The 24,369-nt window shown below is 42.9% G+C and overlaps 1 protein-coding gene across 1 annotated transcript in view; it reads left to right on the top strand.

Moving 5' to 3' along the window:
- Positions 1-20,817: 20,817 nt before the first annotated feature.
- Positions 20,818-24,369, top strand: part of myo3a (myosin IIIA) — a 64,040-nt gene continuing 60,488 nt past the window's right edge. Inside the window, exon 1 of the mRNA XM_038997242.1 lies at positions 20,818-20,985. Within this exon, the coding sequence (XP_038853170.1) occupies positions 20,818-20,985 (168 nt within the window). The remainder of the gene's footprint in view (positions 20,986-24,369) is intronic.

Below are 24,369 nucleotides of genomic sequence, written 5' to 3'. Positions count from 1 at the left end.
ATTAACACATATTTATTAAACATACAGTGATGATTTAATACAATTAAAAAGACTGCATAGGGGCTTTAAAAATCTATTAACTCCTGCAGTCCCACTGTGATACATGCACATTGTGGACTTCTAAACCCTTTTAAACATTGTGTATTTGAGCTACAGACTTCTGCACCATTGAATTCGTCTATTTCTTCTGCACCGGTTGGTACCAATCAGTAGTATGTGTGATTAATGGGGGCTGAGCTAGAGTGGTGTTTGTGAGACAAGGGTGGATCCTGAAGGGGCCTGGGGCCGGTTCTTTTACAAAAACGTCAGTAGAGTCAAATTATGTTCTACTTGTAGCACTGCTTTTCCTGAAAAGAAAATAGAAACACACTTCATTGTGAGGCTAACTATAAGGGCTGGACATGCAGATAAATGAAAGTCAGATAAATGAAAAGACGATTTTCGCTGGGGTCTCGGTACTGACACGGTTAACAGTTGTACACCTTACTGTGATCAAATCAGAAAGTCTAAGGGATAACTTCACAATCAATATCTAATTTTAGGCTTCATTACCTTTTACTACGGCCAAGTTGACAATGGAAGTTTGTTCCCCAGAAGCATGGCTCATGGATCGAAATAGAGTAGAACAGTTGTAGAAAGAAACACACATGTGGAGTTTGCATCAAAGCAATATCATATTGTGTTTTTATGATGGATAAATGCCAGTGAGTCTGTCGGTCACAAACTCTGTGGAGAAAACAATCAGGGACCCATCTGTTCCCCTGCATCAGCCATTACCAGTTACATTTCTACAGCAAGCTGTTCTTGCCAATACGAGCACAATCAATCAATTACAAGCACAGTGTCGTAACCAGTCATAACAACTGATGTTAGTTTATGACAACCAACATGGTTGCAGAAAATTACATTGACTGCAGGGCTCCAGACTAACATTTTCCCCTGGTGGCACTAACTTTGTCAGTTGGTCACACCAGCCCATGATTTGTTGGCACCCCAAAACATTTTTTTTTGGCGCAGCGTCAAACACATCAATGTCAGTCATCATAGAAAGTATTTAGTAATCGAGGGGCCTCCCGGGTGGCGCAGTGGTCTAGGGCACTGCATCGCAGTGCTAACTGCGCCACCAGAGTCTCTGGGTTCGCGCCCAGGCTCTGTCGCAGCCGGCCGCGACCGGGAGGTCCGTGGGGCGACGCACAATTGGCATAGCGTCGTCCGGGTTAGGGAGGGTTTGGCCGGTAGGGATATCCTTGTCTCATCGCGCTCCAGCGACTCCTGTGGCGGGCCGGGCGCAGTGCGCGCTAACCAAGGGGGCCAGGTACACGGTGTTTCCTCCGACACATTGGTGCGGCTGGCTTCCGGGTTGGAGGCGCGCTGTGTTAAGAAGCAGTGCGGCTTGGTTGGGTTGTGCTTCGGAGGACGCATGGCTTTCGACCTTCGTCTCTCCCGAGCCCGTACGGGAGTTGTAGCGATGAGACAAGATAGTAATTACTAGCGATTGGATACCACGAAAATTGGGGAGAAAATGGGATAAAATTTAAATTTTAAAAAAAAGAGAAAAAAAAGAAGTGTAATCGACTAATGATATGGTATTCAATAAATACGTTGTTACATCTAACATGTCCATGCAGGAACGCATGATATTTTGATATGCGTTTTGGGTTGACAATTAGGCTATTTTTAGGTAACACTTTACTTGGATAATCTCAAGTAGATGCTTTGTAGATGTTCAGTAGATGTTCAATAACTGTCAACAACATTTCAACTAACTATCCTCGAACCATAACCCTGACCTTAACCTTTATCCTAACCCTGAACTGAACACTTACCCTAGCCCTAATCTTTACCCTTAGCCTAACCCTTATTCTGAACCTAACCATAGCAAGCATTTGCATATCAACAATGACTTTGTTGATAGTATGACAATCTGTTGATCATCTATATGGCACTATCTAAATAAGTGTGACCTATTTTGTTAAAATTTTACTGTCAAAATAGGGCTCCAGAATGTTCCGATTTTTTTTGTTCAAAAGAGATGAATTTGCTTTCTTCTTTACGTACACTAATATTATATACAGGCCTAATTCAATTGGTTCTAATTCACCACCCGAGGAAGTGTAAACTCAAAACACATTAGCTAGATTGCTAACTCTAAATATAACACCTACTGCTAGTAGGCATGTATTCATCTAAGAGTAAATGTCTGGAAAAAAAGTGCACTCGCGGTGGCCAATGTGCAATTTCACGAGCTACGTATTTCAAACCCATATCAGATATCTTGATTGTTAAACAGTGTGCTTTGACCTTAATACTGATCGGTGAGAAATACAAAGTATACTTCCTGAAAGCTTAAACCCTACTCTCTTTAATATGGACAACTAGTTCCTTTTTACAGCAGCCCATCCCAACGAAACAGGCAGGCACAGCGGCAGGACAGACACTTTTATTACAGGAATCATGAGGATAATGTACTTTATTGTTTAACAAATTCATGGTTTTATCTGCCCCAAAATTTGGACGTTTTGATTGAGGTGACCAGGTAGAATGTGCAGCTCTCACCAGTGCGACCAATACATTTGTTTACTTGCAAAGCCAAGTCAAAGGGTCGCTTAATGTGTGGTTGCAGTCTGAAGCCTTGTGTTACGTGTTACTGTTTACAATGTGACAAGAATAGATCATGACATATTGACATGATTTGTTACGTCTGAATATGCTTTTTTAACTTATGACTGTGGTAACCAAATCTTATTTTTCAACTGGTCAAAATAAGTCCCAAAAATAGTCTTTACATCCAAGTTCTCAAGCTACAGTTTAACTTACATCCTTGCTATATCTTAACTCCTCTCCTGCAAGGGCTAAACAAAACACCAGTGCATTGTAAGCCGATACCACCATCAAGTGATTCTGAGGAGACTTTGATGAAGTCATGCCCCGTCTCACCTGACATGGACCTCTGGGTGCCCATGCTGAAGCCTGTTTTGAACCTGCCGTCTCTCGTCTTATTTATTGATTCATCTATTGGACTTCCCAACACCTCCGTAGGAAGGACCATTAAACTGATTGTCAGAGCGTGATAACTTTAACATACTCTGCAATATAGTGTTACTTATTCGGGATGAATAATAGATTGTTGAAGAAGTTGAACCCAGCCGTGAGTGACTGCAGACCGCTCTTGCTGATTAACACTGATATCAAGGATTGATACTCAAACATGTAGACGCATCTCAGAGCGGTAAGTATATTGAAATGATAATTTGATTTCAGTTAAACGTATGCCTTTGACGGTTATGAGAATTATTTGAAATGGACTGCACAGTAGGTCTCAGTCTTTGGCCTTTTGAGATGCACACTGAAGTTTATTGTCAATGCATGCAAAACAGAGACTTTGTGTAGTTGGAGCATGTCTTATTTGCAAGTCATTGGGAGTGACTATATGTGAGCATGGTGTGTCTCTGGGTAGAACCAGGCTTCTTCCCTCTCAAAGGTCAGTGAATCTTTATGTTTTATTAACTTTTTACATAAGTGATGGTAGTTGTCAACAGGCTTGTTTCTGTAAGTCTCTCTGGAGCTACAGGTTATTGATACAATAATAGATCTATAAGTATATTGTGAAGTGAGCCAATCTTAAGAGCAGTTTACTCTTCTCCTTTATCTGTGTGAAAACATAATGACAGTAGCAATGGTTGAAAATGTAATGTATTTATGGAAATACATATCTGAGGTGTATTATTAACAACCAAATGTTAGATCCGAACATGCTAGCAGGCAATAGTTAATGTGGATTTAACACTATACTTACTGTGAATGTTGTGATAGATTCAGTGAAGGCTTATCAGCAAGAGAGCAATAAATTATACTCTTACATTTGGTTTACACTTTAAATATTAAAGCACATGCTTCCCTATGAATGACCAACAATGTAAATACAGACAGTCAGGGAGACTGTAATGGCCAAAACCAGTTGACTTGGATATACCCAAATGAGAAAGTTTATCCTGGCATGCCTTCCAATGCCAAGGTTAACCCGAAACTTTAACCAACTCATCAGACACAGATTAACCAGGTCTCATTACCCCTTGTGGTGATCCGATAGGATCTCCTGTTTCTCTTAAGGGCCTCAACCGGCCAAACTTGTGTCTTATTGAAACACAAATCAGGTTGACCCGTGCATCACGTTTGTAGCCGTTTGTTTGTATTATGGGTCTTGTCAAATTGTAATTGGTGCAGAAAGCTAGATGGAATCTCAGAAGAGGTAGAGCTGTCTCTCTTCTCTTCTTTGTTTATTTTCTCTGCTCCTTGCAGCTAATCCTTCTACCTGAACACTTCATCACTTTCTGTCTGAGTGAGCAGGCACACACACACACGCATGCACACGCATGCACACACACACACACACACACACACACACACACACACACACACACACACACACACACACACACACACACACACACACACACACACACACACACACACACACACACACACACACACACACACACACACACACACTCTCTCCTCCTAGGGTTAAGTCCCCACGGCATGTGTTAGTATTGAGGTGAGCCAGCCAATTGTTAGATCTTGCCCATGTCTTCTGTGTTACAATATGTCATCACGTATAGAGTTGTAATATATTATTCACCATTTCTGTGGGTTACTTAGGTCCTGTACATTACACTAACAAGCAGCTCTATTATAGCAGAGTTGAACGCCTGTATAGAAGCCTAATTGCTCTGCATAGGTAATTGCTGATAAATGTCTCTGTAGAATGATGTATGTAGTCAGGTTTAGTTACAAACCTCGAACTTTGTTTAACTGATTTGTTCATGTTCATTTTTAACACAAACATTTAAACAACCAACATTTTCAGACTCCAAAACCAATGTGCCAAGTGCAAAAAATACCATAAATCTCATTAGAGTCTGGCATTGTGATTTATATTGAAACTTTTCTTCAATAATGTGCACGATAAAGCTGTGACTATTTATGCATTGCTGTTTACTAAACTTTTATTTAAAAACTAGCTTCCTTTATAATGCATATTGTTGAAGAAAATTTTCTAAATTAAATCACACTGAGAGATTTCATTGAGGTTTAGAGTATTTTTAGCACTTTGCACAATTATTTTGCGCTAAGAAAATGTTGCCCTTAATGTATGAAATACAGAGTTTATGTGTATTGGTTCAATTGTTGTGTCTATTTATACTGAACAAAAATATAAACACAACAGTTTAGTACTGACCAAAAATATATACACAACATGTAAAGTGTTGCTCTCATGTTTCATGAGCTGAAATAAAAGGTCCCAGAAATGTTCCATATGCACAAAAAGCTTATTTCTCTCAAATTTTGGCCACATATTTGTTTACATCCCTGTTAGCGAGAATTTCTTATTTGCCAAGATAATCCATCCACCTAACAGGTGTGGCATATAAAGAAGCTGATTAAACAACATGATCATTACACAGGTGCACCTTGTGCTGGGGAGAATAAAAGGCCACTCTAAAATGTGCAGTTTTGTCACACAACACAATGCCACAGATGTCTCAAGTTTTGAGGAAGTATGCAATTGGCATGTTGACTGCAGAAATGTGCACCAGAGCTGTTGCCAGAGAATTGAATATTAATTTCTCTACTATAAACCGCCTCCAACGTTGTTTTAGACAATTTAGCAGTACGTGCAACCGACCTCACAACTGCAGACCAAGTGTAACCACGCCAGTCCAGGACCTCCACATCCAGCATCTTCACCTGCAGGATCGTCTGAGACCAGCCTCCTGGACAGCCGATGAAACTGAGGAGTATTTCTGTCTGTAGGAAAGTCCTTTGTGGGAAAAAAACTCATTCTGATTGGCTGGTCCTGGCTCCCCAGTGGGTGAGACTGGCTCCCAAGTGGTTGGGCCTATGCCCTCCCAGGCCCACCCATAGCTGTGCCCCTGCCCAGTCATGTGAAATGCAGAGATAAGGGCCTAATTAACTTATTTCAATTGACTGATTTCCATATATGAATTGTAACTCAGTAAAATCATTGAAGTTGTTGCATGCTGCATTTATATTTTTGTTCAGTATATATAAACTCAGCAAAAAAAGAAATGTCCCTTTTTCAGGACCCTGTCTTTCAAAGATAATTAGTAAAAATCCAAATAACTTCACAGATCTTCATTGTAAAGGGGTTAAACGCTGTTTCCCATGCTTGTTCAATGAACCATAAACAATTAATGAACATGCACCTGTGGAACGGTCATTAAGACACTAACAGCTTACAGACGGTAGGCAATTAAGGTCACAGTTATGAAAAGTTAGGACACTAAAGAGGCCTTTCAACTGACTCTGGTAAACATCAAAAGAAAGATGCCCAGGGTCCCTGCTCATCTGCGTGAACGTGCCTTAGGCATGCCTGAAGGAGGCATGAGGACTGCAGATGTGGCCAGGGCAATAAATTGCAATGTCCGTACTGTGAGACGCCTAAGACAGCGCTACAGGGAGACAGGACGGACAGTTGATCGTACTCGCAGTAGCAGACCACGTGTAACAACACCTGCACAGGATCGGTACATCCAAACATCACACCTGCAGGACAGGTACAGGGTGGCAACAACAACTGCCCGAGTTACACCAGGAACGCACAATCCCTCCATCAGTGCTCAGACTGTCCGCAATAGGCTGAGAGAGGCTGGACTGAGGGGTTGTAGGCCTGTTGTAAGGCAGGTCCTCACCAGACATCACCGTCAACAACGTCGCCTATGGCCACAAACCCACCGTTGCTGGACCAGACAGGACTGGGGAAAAGTGCTCTTCACTGACGAGTCGCGGTTTTGTCTCACCAGGGGTGATGGTCGGATTTGCGTTTATCGTAGAAGGAATGAGCGTTACACCGAGGCCTCTACTCTGGAGCGGGATCAATTTGGAGGTGTAGGGTCCGTAATGGTCTGGGGTGGTGTGTCACAGCATCATCGGACTGAGCTTGTTGTCATTGCAGGCAATCTCAATGCTGTGCGTTACAGGAAAGACATCCTCCTCCCTCATGTGGTACCCTTCCGGCAGGCTCATCCTGACATGACCCTCCAGCATGACAATGCCATCCGCCATACTGCTCGTTCTGTGCGTGATTTCCTGCAAGACAGGAATGTCAGTTTTCTGCCATGGCCAGCAAAGAGCCCGGATCTCAATCCCATTGAGCACGTCTGGGACCTGTTGGATCGGAGGGTGAGGGCTAGGGCCATTCCCCTAGAAATGTCCGGGAACTTGCAGGTGCCTTGGTGGAAGAGTGGGGTAACATCTCACAGCAAGAACTGGCAAATCTGGTGTAGTCCATGAGGAGGAGATGCACTGCAGTACTTAATGCAGCTGGTGGGCACACCAGATACTGACTGTTACTTTTGATTTTGACCCCCCCTTTGTTCAGGGACACATTATTCAATTTCTGTTAGTCACATGTCTGTGGAACTTGTTCAGTTTATGTCTCAGTTGTTGAATCTTGTTACGTTCATACAAATATTTACACATGTTAAGTTTGCTGATTTTAAACGCAGTTGGCAGTGAGAGGACGTTTCTTTTTTTGCTGAGTTTACATATACACCTACTCATTCCAGGGTTTTTCTTTATTTTTACTATTTTCTACATATGGAATCATATAATAATAGTGAAGACATCAAAACTATGAAATAACACATATGGAATCATGTAGTAACCAAAAAGTGTTAAACATATCCAAATATATGTTATATTTGAGATTCTTCAAAGTAGCCACGCTTTGACTTGATGACAGCTTTGCACACTCTTGGTATTCTCTCAACCAGCTTCACCTGGAATGCTTTTCCAACAGTTTTGAAGGACTTCTCACAAATGCTGATTACAGTACTTGTTGGCTGCTTTTCCTTCACTCACATCAAACTCATCCCAAATACCCTCAATTGGGTTGAGGTCGGGTGATTGTGGAGGCCAGGTCATCTGATGCAGCACTCCATCACTCTCCCTCTTGGTCAAATAGCCTTTGCACAGCCTGGAGGTGTGTTGGGTCATTGTCCAGTTGAAAAACAAATGATAGTCCCATTAAGCGCAAACGAGATGGGATGGCATATCGCTGCAGAATGCTGTGGTAGCCACGCTGGTTGTGCCTTAAATTCTAAATGAATCACCGACAGTGTCACCAGCAAAGCACCCCCACACCATCACACCTCCTCCTCCATGCTTCACGGTGGGAACATCTCCATGCTTCACGGTGGGAACAACACATCTACTCTGCATCTCACAAAGACACAGCGGTTGGAACCAAAAATCTCAAATTTGGACTCATCAGACCAAAGGACAGATTTCGACCAGTCTAATGTCCATTGCTCGTGTTTCTTGGCCCAAGCAAGTCTCTTCTTTTTATTGGTGTCATTTGGTTGTGGTTTCTTTGCAGCAATTGGACCATGAAGGCCTGATTCACACAGTCTCCTCTGAACAGATGATGTTGAGATGTGTCTGTTATTTGAACTCTGTGAAGCATTTATTTGGGCTGCAATTTCTGAGGCTGGTAACTTTAATGAACTTATCCTCTGCAGCAGAGGTAACTCTGGGTCTTCCTTTACTGGGGCGGTCCTCGTGAGAGCCAGTTTTATCATAGCGCTTGATAGTTTTTGCGACTGCACTTGAAGAAACTTTAAAAGTTCTTGAAATTTTCCGCATTGACTCACCTTCATGTCTCTAAGTAACGTGTGACTGTCATTTCTCTTTGCTCATTTGAGCTGTTCTTGCCATAATATGGACTTGGTCTTTTACCAAACAGGGATATCTTCTGTATACCACCCCTACCTTGTCACAACACAACTGATTGGCTCAAATGCATTAAGAAGGAAAGGCAAAGTGTGTCTACTTTAAAGTATTTCAAATATAAAATATATTTTGATTTGTTTAACACTTTTTTGGTTACTACATGATTCCATATGTGTTACTTCATAGTTTTTATGTCTTCACTATTATTCTATAATGTAGAAAATTGTAAAAATAGGTAAGTTAAAAAACCCTGGAATGAGTAGGTGTGTACAAACGTTTGACTGGTACTGTATATGTTATCCTAACAAAACACTGTACATGGATAACAGGGATTAAATACAATAGAGTTAATACAATGCTCAGTGCTAAATTATGTACAAGACCACCAAGAAGAGAAAGGGATGGCACTGTGTCTTTAGCAAGCACCATATTGTAAGGTTGCACTAATCAGCTTTGCTTTGTTTATGAATGAGCATCTATATGGGGAAAGGCTCATGTTGCAACTGGCTAATTCCTCTTAATCCTGACATATCTCCTACTACTTAGAGATTGTTTCCAATGGAAGGAGCGAGGGGATTGCTAGCGAGATTAGCGCTGGTTAGCTCCTCCTCTGCTGTTTACACTCATAGTTGCTTTCCCTCTCTCACTCCCTCGAAGCTAACCGAATTCACCGAAAATGGATTAATCCTCCTCCAAAATATGTCCCCAGGCACAATGACAAAACGATGTAAGTTTTTTTCTGTTGTTGGTTTTGGTGTTGTTGTGGATTAGATAGACAAAGTTGTGTGAGGTTGACCAGGGGATAACCTTGGCCTGACTGAAATGTGGACCCATGGAGGTGTACTGTGTGTGGTTGTCAGGTATTAGTGGAGCTGTAACTTACTGGAAGATAATAGGGCAAGATTGCCTTCCCCCATTCCAGAAAACAAATGTTAGTAACCAAATAAAAAGATCCAATCAACACTCAAAGAGCCATGTCTGTATATAAGTGCATATAAAATGTATCTTTTTTCTAAACCACATTGTATATGCACTTACATGCAGACATGGCTCTTTGAATGTTGGTTGGATCTTTTTCTTTGGTTACTACAGTATCATTGGTTTTCTGGGATGGTGGAGGGTTATCTTGGTCCCATTATCTTCCTCTGATTGTAGGTCATGCAGTGTAAAGCCCCCATTCAGGAGATGGAAGACCAACTGGGGCTGCAGGTAAAATGATGAGTCCTCTGCTCTAGAGATTGGGACTGATATCACTGCTTTGACTCTTGTCCTGGATGCTGTTGGAAATGGGAACATACACCCCTGCTGTGTGAATTTATAGAATGTGTGTCAAAATACAAACCTTGCTTTATTTTTCAAACATCCAAGTTAAGGAAACTCACAGTGGGATGCAATCTCCACGTAGGTAGTGACTGGAGGAGTTGACAGCATGCACGTACACCTATAGGCCTTTAAGTTGAGCTGTATCTTTATAGCCTAATTAGGCTGAGATACAGTGCATTCGGAAAGTATTCAGACTCCTTCCTTTTTTCCTCATTTTGTTACGTTACAGCCTTATTATACAACTGGGTGTGAATACGTATGTAAATGTGATATTTCAGTTTTAAAACATTTATAAAAAATTTGAAAAACCTGGCTTTGCTTTGTCATTATGGGGTATTGTGAGTAGATTGATGAGGGGGGAAAACTATTTAATCAATTTTGGAATAAGGCTGTAATATAACAAAATGTGGAAGAAGTCAAGCGGTCAGAATACTTTCCGAATGCACTGTACTAGTAAGCACTTTGTATTGATCATTATTTTCCCAAAATGTTTGTTGTTGTTAGTCTTTTAGAGCTTTCCTAGTATGTCTTGTTGCCTTTTCAGATACCAAAACTATAGTACATCCATCCATTCACTAATACAGTATTATACAATTTGTTGAACATTGCTGGCTATCAGCTATCATCAAAGTGCACCGTCAAAGAACAGAGTTCTTCCAGGTGGAATGATACACTCACCTTTTGGTCTTTCACCTTATACCAAGAGAGTAGGCTTATTTAGGCCTTCCTGTTCTATCCCATTGTTGTCTCTGATGTTAGAGGGATCATCCATTAGGTTTTGTTCTGGGAGCCTTTGATCGTGTAATGGACCCAGAGAAACTTCCCCCTGAGTTCTTGGCCCACGCTAACAGGGTAGTCATTCGTTCAGTACTGGTGTGTCTAGTGTTCTCAATGTCTAAAGTGTTAGGACTCATTCCCACTCACACACGCACAGTGATGTAAAGTACTTAAGTAAAAATACTTTAAAGTACTTCTACTTCTATTTAAAGTACTTACTTCTACTTCTATACTTCTACTTAAGTTGTTTTTTTGGGTATCTGTACTTTACGGTTTACTATTTCACTTTTACTTTACTACATTCCTAAATAAAATAATGTACTTTTTACTCCAAACATTTTCCCTGACACCCAAAAGTACTCATTACATTTTGACAGGAAAATAGTCCAATCGATACAGGGACGTAATCCCCCATCCCTCTTTCCAACAAAGAAAAAACCCGCTCCTGCAAGTGAAGTGGACAGCCGAATAAAACCAGCCCCCAGCACCTCCTTAATATAACTTTTCATGGCTGAGTCTCTGGACCTGAGAGAGAATACAGCCCTCCTCTCAGAAAAGTGGTGTCGGGCAGGAGGTCAATGGCACAATCGTAGGTCCTGTGAGGAGGCAGTCCGCTGGCCCTTCGTTTGCTGAAGACCTGATTCAGATCCCAGTAATCCCGAAGGTACTGGGTAAAGATCAGGCTTGTCATCCCCAGCTGGGGGAACAGGAGAATCGGAAGCCTCCAGATGAGCAGGGCCAGAAAGATGTGGAGAGCGTTGCTGGCAGGTGGACTGGCATGAAGGATTCCATCCCAGAACTCTTCCTGAGGGCCAGTCAATTTGAGGATTATGGATAGAAAGCCACGGATGTCCAAGAACCAGGGGAAGCTCAGGAGAGTCCACCAAATTTCACTGGATAAACTCCACATGATAATCCAGAAGTCGTAGCTGAATAGGCATGGTGAGTTGCTTCACCTTCCCAGATCCTAGGGGCACCCCATCCAGCGCAGTGACCGACAACGGAATGTCCAGCTTAGTGAGGGCGAGCTAATGTTGGCGAGCTAATGTGCGATCCAGAAAACAGCCGGCAGCCCCAGATTCTATGAAAGCAGGAATGTCCAAATGCCCCATTGTCCCACCGCAGGTTGGCTGGAAGCATCTGACTCGCCAGTATTCTCCCATCTACTGTCAGCTCGGGACAGGAGGCACGGAAATGTCCAGACTGTCCATAGTAAAGGCAACGTTGCTCGTTAATCCTGTGCCTTCTCTCCAGAGCGGAAAGTCTGGTGCGTCCCAATTGTATTGGCTCCTCTGAAGGAGAATCAGAGCCGAATTGAGAACTCTGACGGGGTATAGGACAAACAGACGCAGCATAAGGCAGTGGAACAAATTAAGAATTGACTCCCTCAGCGGAACCCGAAACACTTGAAACCACTCAGAACCCCTCCGTCCTCTCACAACAACGTTCCCGAAGCCGGTTGTCAATCCGGATGGCCAGAACGATAAGCTCATACAGAGTGTCAGGGTTGTCCCGGGAAGCCAGTTGAGAACCTCGCTGAGTCTGTTCAGAAAGGCTGAGTGAGGTGCCTCTGTATTCCAACCGCTCTCAGCGGCGAGTGTCCGAAAGTCAATAGCGTAATCAGCTACGCTCTGGCTGCCCTGCCAAAGCACAATGAGTCTTTGAGCAGCGTTCATGCCACTGATGGGGTGATCAAAAACCCACTTAATCTCCTGGGTGAAGCTTTGCCAATTAAAACAAACGTCTGATTGCTGCTCCCATATTGCCATGGCCCAGGCCAGAGCCCGTCCTGAGAGCAAGGAGATGACGTATGCCACTCTGGAACGCTCGGTGGGAAACGTTGATGCCTGCAGCTCGTTGATGCCTGCAGCTCGAAGGCCAGCGAGCATTGGAGCAGGAACCCACGACACCTCCCAGGATGCCCCTCATAGCGCGCCGGTGCCGGGAGATGAGGCTCCCGAAGGGAGGAAGACGCTGAGCTGGTAGGGAGTGGAGGATTAGGAACAGCCACAGGTGCAGCAGCCGTTGCTCCCGTCTGTCCTGTCTGCAGAGCGGACACAAGAGTTCTTAAATCATCCGACAATGTCTGCAGCCGTGCCTCATGGCGGCCAATCACAGTTCCATGGTGGGTGAGAGCCGACCGTAAATGGTGGAGTTCGGAATGTTCCTCGCACGGCTGAGAAATCTCTGCTGGGTCCATTGTTGGCTTAGGTCTGCTGTCACAATAATGCTTGTACGAACTCGAACCCAGGCGCAGAGAAACACAGCAAGCAGAGGTAAGGGTAAATCCAGATCTTTTACTTAGAGTCTTAACAGAAACAAGTCAACCGCACAAGAGCACACTAATAAAACATGAGACCTAAGCAAAGATCCAGACCAACTGAGGAAACTAAATAAACAAGGCAACCAGGTGAACAGAGAAGATAATTAAACACAGGTGAATCCAATAAGTAATAATCAGGGTAACCTGGAAACTAGAAATCAAGGTAAGGGTGCCCTCCAGCGGTAACCTAAGGAAACAACAATCAAATAAAACAGAAACTGTGAAACCTCTCCCCTGAATTCTGCAAAATACAAAAAGTATAAGAACACATTTACTCATCTACTTTGGATATCCCAAGAAAATATATTTTACAAACAAAATCCAAGAATCCTTAAATAATATAAAGTCAACTTGGAAAATCATCAGCTATTGAATATGGAAACGACATCTACAAATATTCCATCTCAATTTATTGTTATATAGTGATCCTGATATTATTTCATGTGAATTTAATACACTTTTTTTGTGAATGTGGGTTCCTCTCTGTCAAAGAAAATGTAGAAAACTGATGGAAATCCCTTGGATTTGTTACGAATCCCGCCGAGGATGGTGCCTCTTCCCGTTCGGGCGGCGCTCGGCGGTCGTCGTCTCCGGTCTACTAGCTGCCACCGATCCCCTTTTCTGTTTTCTTTTGAGTTAGTCTAATTTGTATCACCTGTTTTGTGTTTAGGTTAGAGGGTATTTAAACCCAGTTGGCCCGCCGACTTTTGTGCGGGCTTGTTTTTCTGTTTGTGTTGGTGGTGTTCCTTATAGTGGATTTCAGTCCTACTTTTATTGGACAGTATTTTGACGCGCCCGTTGTTTGTGTGGCGTCGCCGTTTATGTAATTTATTTCTGGAAGAAATAAATATCCACTTGTTGGAGATTACCCTGCTCTCTGCACCTGACTCTCTCATTCCACCATTGGAACTGTTACAGAAGCCCGCACCTGAACATGGAGTCAGCAGAAGCAGCAACCACCCCTCTTCCATCGATGGAGGAGCGTGTCCTTCATCACACCGCCGTTCTCCATCGGATTGGGTCGGCGATGGACATGATGATGGAGAGGATGGAGCGATGGGAGAGGAGTGGTATCCCGACAGCTACACCAGCTCCTTCCCAGACGTCGCAACCTACTCCTTCAACGTCGGCATCTGGTTCAGGCGCATTGCGTCTCGCGCTCCCAAGGGAGTACGACGGAGCGGTGGCTGGGTGCCAAGGGTTTGCCAATTACTACAGGAGGTTTATCCGGGGTTTTGGTCAAGTGGCGGCACCCATTACCTCACTGCTAAAGGGAGGGCCGGTGCGTCTACAGTGGTCGGCCGAGGCAGAGGGAGCTTTCAACCAGTTGAAGGCACGGTTTACTGAGGCTCCCGTGTTAGCGCATCCGGACCCTTCATTAGCGTTCATAGTGGAGGTGGATGCGTCCGAGGCTGGTGTTGGAGCCGTGCTATCACAGCGCTCGGGCACGCCACCGAAGCTCCGTCCCTGTGCCTTCTTTTCTAAGAAGCTGGGTCCGGCGGAGCGGAACTATGATGTGGGGGACAGGGAGCTACTAGCTATGGTAAAAGCCCTGAAGGTGTGGAGACACTGGCTTGAGGGGGCGAAGTACCCTTTTCTCATCTGGACTGACCACCGCAATCTGGAGTATATCCGAGAGGCGAGGAGACTGAATCCGCGTCAGGCGAGGTGGGCCATGTTCTTTACTCGTTTTAGATTTACGATCTCTTACCGACCAGGTTCCCTCAACACTAAGGCCGACGCGCTGTCTCGTCTCTATGACACGGATGACCGGCCCATCGATCCGACTCCCATCCTTCCCGCCTCTTGTCTGGTGGCTCCGGTGGTATGGGAGGTGGACGCGGACATTGAGCGGGCGTTGAGGGTAGAACCTGTGCCGTCCCAGTGTCCGACTGGCCTTAGGTACGTACCGCTTGGTGTCCGTGATCGATTGATTCGGTGGGCTCACACACTACCTGCTTCGGGTCATCCGGGGATGGAGAGGACAGTGCGTGGTCTTAGAGGGAAATACTGGTGGCCCACCTTGGCTAAGGACGTGAGACTCTATGTCTCCTCCTGCTCGGTATGCGCTCAGAGTAAGGCTCCTAGGCACCTACCGAGAGGGAAGTTACAACCCCTTCCGGTTCCACAACGGCCATGGTCTCATCTCTCGGTAGATTTTTTGACGGATCTTCCTCCATCTCAGGGGAACACTACCATTCTGGTCGTTGTGGATCGGTTCTCTAAGTCCTGTCGTCTCCTCCCATTGCCTGGTCTCCCTACGGCCCTACAGACTGCGGAGGCTCTATTTACCCACGTCTTCCGGCATTACGGGGTGCCGGAGGATATCGTATCTGATCGAGGTCCCCAGTTCACGTCCCGGGTGTGGAGGTCGTTTATGGAGCGTCTGGGGGTCTCGGTCAGCCTCACCTCTGGGTATCACCCCGAAAGTAATGGGCAGGTGGAAAGAGTGAACCAGGAAGTGGGTAGGTTTCTGAGGTCGTATTGCCAGGACCGGCCAGGAGAATGGGCGAGGTACGTCCCGTGGGCGTAGTTGGCCCAGAACTCACTCCGCCACTCATCAACGAACATGTCGCCCTTCGAGTGTGTACTGGGGTACCAGCCGGTCCTGGCTCCGTGGCATCAGAGCCAGACCGAAGCTCCTGCGGTGGAGGAGTGGGTACAGCGCTCTAGAGAGACCTGGCGAGCGGTCCAGGACTCTCTCAGGCAGGCCAGTGAACGGCAGAAGAGGAGCGCTGACCGCCACCGCAATGAGGCCCCTGTGTTCGCACCAGGGGACAGGGTCTGGCTCTCGGCCCGAAACCTGCCCCTCTGCCTGCCCTGCCGGAAGCTGGGGCCGCAGTGTGTGGGGCCATTTAAAGTCCTGAGGAGGATAAACGAGGTGTGTTATAGGTTACAACTTCCCTCTTACTATCGTATTAACCCCTCGTTTCATGTGTCTCTCCTCAGGCCGGTGGTAGCTGGTCCCCTGCAGGAAGGTGAGGTACCGGAGGTCCCTCCTCCCCCTCTCGACATCGAGGGGTCCCCGGCGTATAGGATACGAGCCATTCTGGACTCAAGACGCCGGGTGAGGGGCCTGCAGTACCTCGTGGACTGGGAGGGGTACGGTCCGGAGGAGAGATGCTGGGTACCGGTGGGGGACATTTTGGATCCGTCCCTCTTGAGGGACTTTCACCGCCTCCATCCGGATCGCCCTGCTCCTCGCCCTCCGGGTCGTCCTCGAGGCCGGAGTCGGCGCGCTGCGGGAGCCGCGCGTCGGGAGGGGGGTACTGTTACGAATCCCGCCGAGGATGGTGCCTCTTCCCGTTCGGGCGGCGCTCGGCGGTCGTCGTCTCCGGTCTACTAGCTGCCACCGATCCCCTTTTCTGTTTTCTTTTGAGTTAGTCTAATTTGTATCACCTGTTTTGTGTTTAGGTTAGAGGGTATTTAAACCCAGTTGGCCCGCCGACTTTTGTGCGGGCTTGTTTTTTCTGTTTGTGTTGGTGGTGTTCCTTATAGTGGATTTCAGTCCTACTTTTATTGGACAGTATTTTGACGCGCCCGTTGTTTGTGTGGCCTCGCCGTTTATGTAATTTATTTCTGGAAGAAATAAATATCCACTTGTTGGAGATTACCCTGCTCTCTGCACCTGACTCTCTCATTCCACCATTGGAACTGTTACAGGATTACATTAAGGGACATTTCCCTTCTGTAGTTCAGTTTGATCTCGCTCAACCAGCTTCATGAGGTAGTCACCTGGAATGTATTTCAATTAACAGGTGTGCCTTGTTTAAAGTTAATTTGTGGAATTTCTTTCCTTCTTAATGCGTTTGAGCCAATCAGTTGTGTTGTGACAAGATAGGGTTGGTATACAGAAGATAGCCCAATTTGGTAAATTAATTTTGTTATTTTTAAAACATTTTATTTAACGTTTGTTTAACTAGGTAAGTCAGTTAAGAACAAATTCTTACTTAGAATGGCAGCCTAACCCGGAAGACGCTGGGCCAATTGTGCGCCCCCCTATGGGACTCCCAATCACGGCCAGTTGTGATACAGCCTAGATGTAAAAAGACCAAGTCCATATTATGGCAAGAACAGTTCAAATAAGCAAAGAGAAACCACAGTCCATCATTACTTTAAGACATGAAGGTCAGTCTTTCGGAACATTTCATGAACTTTGAACGTTTTTTCAAGTGCAGTCACAAAAACCATCAAGCGCTATGATGAAACTGACTCTCATGAGGATCGCCACAGGAAAGGAAGACGCAGAGTTACCTCTGCTGCAGAGGATAAGTTAATTTGAGTTACCAGCCTCAGAAATTGGCAATTACCTGCACCTCAGATTGCAGCCCAAATAAATGCTTCACAGAGTTCAAATAACAGACACATCTCAACATCAACTGTTCAGAGGAGACTGTGTGAATCAGGCCTTCATGGTCCAATTGCTGCAAAGAAACCACTACAAAAGGACACCAATAAGAAGAAAAGACTTGCTTGGGCCAAGAAACACGAGCAATGGACATTAGACTGGTCGAAATGAGTCCAAATTTGAGATTTTTGGTTCCAACCGCCTTGTCTTTGTGAGATGCAGAGTAGGTGAACGGAAGATCTCCGCATGTGTGGTTCCCACCGTGAAGCATGGAGGAGGAGGTGTGATGGTGTGGGGGTTATTTTCTGGTGACACTGTATGCGATTCATTTAGAATTCAAGGCACACTTAACCAGCGTGGCTACCACAGTATTCTGCAGTGATAAGCCATCCCATCTCGTTTGCGCTTAGTGGGACCATCATTTGTTTTTCAACTGGACAATGACCCAAAACACACCTTCAGGTGTATGAAATATAAAATATATTTGGATTTGTTTAACACTTTTTTGTTTCCTTATGTGTTATTTCATAGTTTTGATGTCTTCAGTATTATTCTGCAATGTAGAAAATAGTACAAATAAAGAAAAACCCATACATAAGTAATGTGTTTCCAAACTTTTGACTGGTACTGTATATCTTCATCAAATCTATGCAAACTGGTCTTGTTCCTAAAGATTTGAACATTGACTAAGTTATCCCCCTCTATTAATCTGGGGATCCAATATATTTTACAAATGATCGCCCAATATCTGTACTGCCATGTTGTTCTAAAATCCTACAAAAATTGGTGTATAAGACCATATTGAAACATGTAAATCAACATTGTATTCAATACTCGCACCAATATGGTTTTTGGGATAAAATCTTTACAGCCTTTAACAACAATGAATTCGCTATTGGCATCTTTTTAGATTTATCCAAAGCTTTTCACACCGTTGATCATGAAATATTATTTTCTAAATTGCATTATTACGGTTTTCGTAATTATATATAAATATATATTTTTTTTTTCACCTTTATTTAACCAGGTAGGCTAGTTGAGAACAAGTTCTCATTTACAACTGCAACCTGGCCAAGATAAAGCAGTGCGACACGAACAGCAACACAGAGTTACACATGGAATAAACAAGCGTACAGTCAATAACACAATAGAAAATGAAGTCTATATACAGTGTGTGCAAATGGCGTGAGGAGGTAGGCAATAAATAGGCCATAATAGCGAAGTAATTACAATTTAGCAGATTAACACTGGAGTGATAAATGAGCAGATGATGATGTGCAAGTAGAGATACTGGTGTGCAAAAGAGCAGAAAAGCAAATAAAAACAATATGGGGATGAGGGAGGTAGATTGGGTGGGCTATTTACAGATGGACTATGTACAGCTGCAGCGATCGGTTAGCTGTTCAGATAGCTGGTGATATAATGTAGCAATATGTATGATAGAGAACAATTTGTTTATGCAAACGGCTGTGCATCTACCAGGACCAAGATATCCTGTGGTTTGCCACAGGGTTCAATAATTGGACCTTCTTTATTCCTAATCTATGTCAATGACTTTGCTGGTGTGTCTTCTACCGTACTTCCTATTCTCTTTGCTGATGATACACACAATCATTTTGATTCATTTATTAATGAAGCCAACTCAGGTATGGCCACATTTTATGGCCACACAAATTATCTTTAAATGTTTAAAAAAATCCAACTTTATTGTATTCACTAGTAAGCATAAGAAATATAGTTACAAAATTAAAATAAAAAAGAGCCAGAATCTCAATTGGTAGGAATGAAATGGAACAAGTCACATCCACTAGATTCCTCAGAGTTCTAATTGATGAAAAGTTATCCTGGAATGATCATATTCAATTTGTTTGTAGCAAAGTGATGAAATCTGTTGATATCATCAGAAAGAATAGTGGTTTGGTTCATCAGGCTTGCTTCCTAACTCTATACTAAAACTTAATTAACTGTAATATTGTCTGGGCCAGTACATATGCCTCCAGCCTACACAAATTACTCATCATACGAAACACATTTAATTACCTGGCTCCATCTGCACCTTTGTTTAAGAAACTCAATATCTTGTCTATTTACAACATTAATGTACGCCAGTTATGCACTTTCATCTACAAATACTCATACCTCCCAGATAGTTTACCCTTCAATGGATTCTTCCATGTTAATTCTGAAATCCATCTATATAACACAAGACACTGCGATAACCTTCATCCTCCCCTCTGCCGCACCTCACATAGTCAATTCTCTATCAGATACAAAGGTACCATACTCTGGAATTCTTATCTTCACATTGCCAAAACCTCATCATCGATCAATAACTTAAAGCGAAGACTGGGGGTCAGCCTGAAACGACATAATAATCCCCTCCATATAGCCTAACTCGCACGCACGCACGCACACACACACACACACACACACACACACACACACACACACACACACACACACACACACACACACATTTTTTCTTGTATACTGAGTATATCATGCACAATTATAATTAATATGCTTTGATTAACTGATTGAAAAAACACCTCACTTGCATTACCAGTTTTTTTTAATCTATTCTGTCTTTCACTTCTTTTCTTTGGTGCAAATAAATAAAACCTAAAACATTGGCTCTGTTTCAACCCAATTAGATCCACTCCAATGTTCAAAGTGCAAGGCCTATGCACGCTGTGTATCTGAGGTAATCAAGTATCCTTGAGTAATGTTCTCAGGACATTGTGAACAACCCTTACAATTACAATCATCTCAGTGGAATTCCAACAAGGATAAACACTGCAGTAACAAATCTAATGAGAGATAAAGCTACAGATCCTTTACAATCACTTTACTTTACATGAACCAATATTTGAGAAGGCCCAGGACTACACTATTGTTTTGACTACCAGAAATAGACCATGGATTTATAAAGACACAAATAACAAGCCTGGCTAACAAGCTTGCCCATCCATCCATCCATCCATCCAGTACCTTCTTCGTCATTTGAACTGGCATGTGGGGAGGGGTTAAGGAAGACACAAGACACACGAATGGAAGCATGCAACCATGGTAACCACAATTGGAAGGAAATATGTAGAATGAACTGCCAAGACTGGAGACATATTGCTTATATGCAAAGATGTGAATCATTTGATTTGATGTGCCAAGATTGGTCGCCCTTTTGTTTATTTCATTCATGGAATGACAAGTTGGGGCTTTAGCAAGAAACGTTCAATCACAATGGCCATGTTATTCCTTTACCCCTCTCTTTCCCAGGAGATCTCTCATGAAGATGTTTCCACAATCAGGGAAATCGATTATCTTCGACACATTTCCTGATCCGACAGATACCTGGGAGATCATCGAGACCATCGGGAAAGGGACTTATGGCAAAGTCTACAAAGTCCTCAACAAGATCGATGGCAGCAAAGCGGCTGTCAAGATCCTGGACCCCATCCATGTGAGTAATGTTTCCTTACTTAGGTTCTGAAGTATGTGTGTCTGCATGTCGAGGTGAATGCTTTTGAAATGAGCATGTTTTTGAAATGAGCATGTTGGGGCTTGGTATTTAAGTAGGCCAATAGTAGGAATGTCCTTTCATGCCATGCAGGTGTTGTCGTTACTATGCATTAGTGTGGCTGGCCGGTAGTAGTCTTCGGTATGTTTATGGTCCTGGGGAGCCATAGTGAGGACACATCACATTACCTGTAGCCCCAGACCTGTCATGTGGGGAGTTTCAGGGAGCTTCAGGCCCTGTGCTGCCATCCATGATGAATAGAAATGACACATTAGTCGGGCACGTGGTTTTCAGGCACAGGTTTCACATGGATTTTCCCGTTTATTTTTCACACATTTTTCACATGACTCAGACACATGGTTTTCCAACATTTCACATGTGCTATTCTAAGTTTCACATGTGTGCTTTTGGAACCGGTGGTATTGGAACCCATGTCTCCCACAGGAGAAGCCAATGTCTTGACTGTTTGATCAAGAGGGCCAATATTGGGTTTGTCTTCCAATGTATATGTAATGAACACAATGGGAGACAGAGAGCTGGTTTAAAGCGCAGGGCGAAGCAGGTGTTTATTTGTAACGGACCACAGGAGGAGGCAGGTAGCTGGGTCCAGGGGCAGGCAGAAGGTCATACACATGGGGTCCAAAAAGGCAACAGTACAGGCAGAACAGTACAGTACAGGCAGGGAAAAGGCCAGGAGTTCAGGCAATAGGTTGATAACAGGAAATCCGATAGGCTAAAGTACAGACAGGGAAAAGGCGTTGTTAGTGAGGCAGTGAACAATGTGAACAATATCTCACAATGACGGGGTGCAAAGAACTGAACTAAATTGTGTGTGATAATGACATACAGGTGTGTGAACAGGTGATCAGAATTCAGATGATTGGGATCTGGAGAGTGAGCTGCGTTCAGGAGATCTATGTGTTTGAGAGTGTGAGTTGGAAACAGACATTACAGTATATTTATTATCAATTTCTCTCAATCTCAGAATATTGACTGTTCAATAAAAAATAGGGCTGTCAAATGATACATTTTTAAAAATGAGTTAATCGCAGGATTTGCTGTGATTAATCACGATTAATAGCAAATTCAGAATGTTCTCGAATTGAGCTGTCATTTAAGCTTTTTTTACATAAAGAATATTGACGTCTTGATTTTGTCCAAAGTAACATTTAGCAAAATCAGGTATATTTAAGATTTAGCAAAGCTGTCATTAAGGCAAAGGGTGGCTACTTTGAAGAATCTCAAATGTAAAATATATTTGGATTATTTTAACACTTTTTTGGTTACTTCATGATTTTATATGTGTTATTTCATAGTTTTGATGTCTTCACTATTATTGTACAATGTAGAAAAAAGTGAAAATAAAGAAAAACCCTTGAATGACTAGGTGTGTCCTAACTTGTGACGGGTACTGTATATTTAAGAGCCAAAACATTTATTATGGACATAAAAAATCCTCAGAAACGCCATCTTGTTCTCATTGACTAGCATACTAAATTTAACTAGCTAGCTATCTTGTTTTCACTCGGTCAAAACAATAAGAGGATACAACAAAAAGACCAGAAAACTCATCACAATTTTGTTAAACATGTAATCTCTAGATTTAGAAAATGTAACCATGTGTACAAACTGGAAAACAGGATAAAAAATAAGAAGATATGGAGAGATAGCTTCGCTGTTCTTTTCACTGGACTTCAACATTGGAAGAAAAAACACTCCAAATACCTCTCCCTTGTGGTATCGCATAGTATACATGTATATCAGTGCAACACAATGGAGCGCTACAATAACAATGTGGTGGATGGCTCAGGAAAAATAAATCATATTTTTTTACGCACTTGAATTATTATACACAGGTAGAAAACATTGCTACTGCAACATGTTAACACCACCTTTTCACGTGAGGAGAATAACATTATTTCACCCCCACATGTGAACTTGCAATTCCACATGTGAAACTTTGATTTTCACAGGTGAAGGTTTTTCAGATGTGAACTTGCAATTCCACATGTGAAAGTGATATTTTCACATTAAGAGTTTTCTTACATGTGAAACTGCAAATGTGATTTTTACGTCATTGTTTTTCACATGTGAAATTGCAATTCACATGAGGTGAAAACATGTTATTTTCCTCACATGAGAAAAGGTGGTGTTAACACGTGAACTGTACATTTAATACATGTGAAAATATGGTGTCATGAAAACAGCAATTTCCAATATGAAAATCCGATTTTCACATGTTAAACTGCAAATTTAAAGTCTATCTTATTGGCTTCTGTTCTCCTCTGAGGTTCTGTCTTCTGTTTGGTCACACTTTGTCACTTTATCAATCTTTTCTCTCTTTCTTTATTTCATATTCTCTATGTCTTTCTCTCTCTCAGTCAGTCTTCTGTCTCCACAACAGACTTCCCCAACCTCCTCATTAGAATTGTTCTTTCTCTTTCTTTCTCTTTATCAATTTATATATTTTATCTATCTCCATCTCTCTCTCTCTGTATAGCTTAATATCAGCCTCCCCTTCTTTTGATAACAACACAAAGCATCAACTGTAGATTTACCTAGATTGTGCTTTCAAGGCCCTACAATTACATGAAAGAGGGAAATGTTTCATTGTTCATTCATAAAACATATATTTCATTACTGATCTAGAGAAAATACACGCTTGAAATGAACGTGGTTGCTATGGCTATAAAATCGAGCTAACATTTTCTTCCTCTCACTCAGTTTTGAGAAATGACATCTGGTGAGATGCTGGAAAAATATGACACAAATGGCACATTGCTACGTTGACAGAACATTTGAAAAGATCAACTACAGTAGCTACTTGACTGTATAATGTTTTCATTATTGGTCATGTAGTTCAGTAAGCACTAGAAGTGTTTACAATTCCTAACAATGGTTTCTTTCAAAAGCAGATACTCAACGCTATACGTGGACAAGGTTTAAGTAGATTATGCAACTCTTGTTGTGTTCATTTGCTTTTCCAGGTACAATGAATGGCACTATTAAGTGAAAGCGTAATGAACAGTTGTTTTTATCCATTTACCTCTAGAATCATCTTAATAGCTGTCTCATTAGTCTGTAGGGAGTTTGTTACTGTATTTCATTAATGAAGAATAATTATCTATAGACCCTTCTCTGAGAGGAGCATCCTTTTAATCAATCGGTTGATAGGTTCCTGCAGAGAACACAAGCATGCAGTACATGCACAATATCACTCATTAAAGATGATCAGATTCGTAAGCATTGAGATGACATTTTTGTAACCACAGCGGTTGGTTCCATTATGACTGTTTAATTCTTCTTTGTGATGCGAGCATGTATTGT

This window comes from Salvelinus namaycush, chromosome 7 (genome assembly GCF_016432855.1).
Source record: "Salvelinus namaycush isolate Seneca chromosome 7, SaNama_1.0, whole genome shotgun sequence".
In the NCBI taxonomy this organism is placed as follows: Eukaryota; Metazoa; Chordata; class Actinopteri; order Salmoniformes; family Salmonidae; genus Salvelinus; species Salvelinus namaycush.
This window is presented reverse-complemented; position numbering and strand designations above follow the sequence as displayed.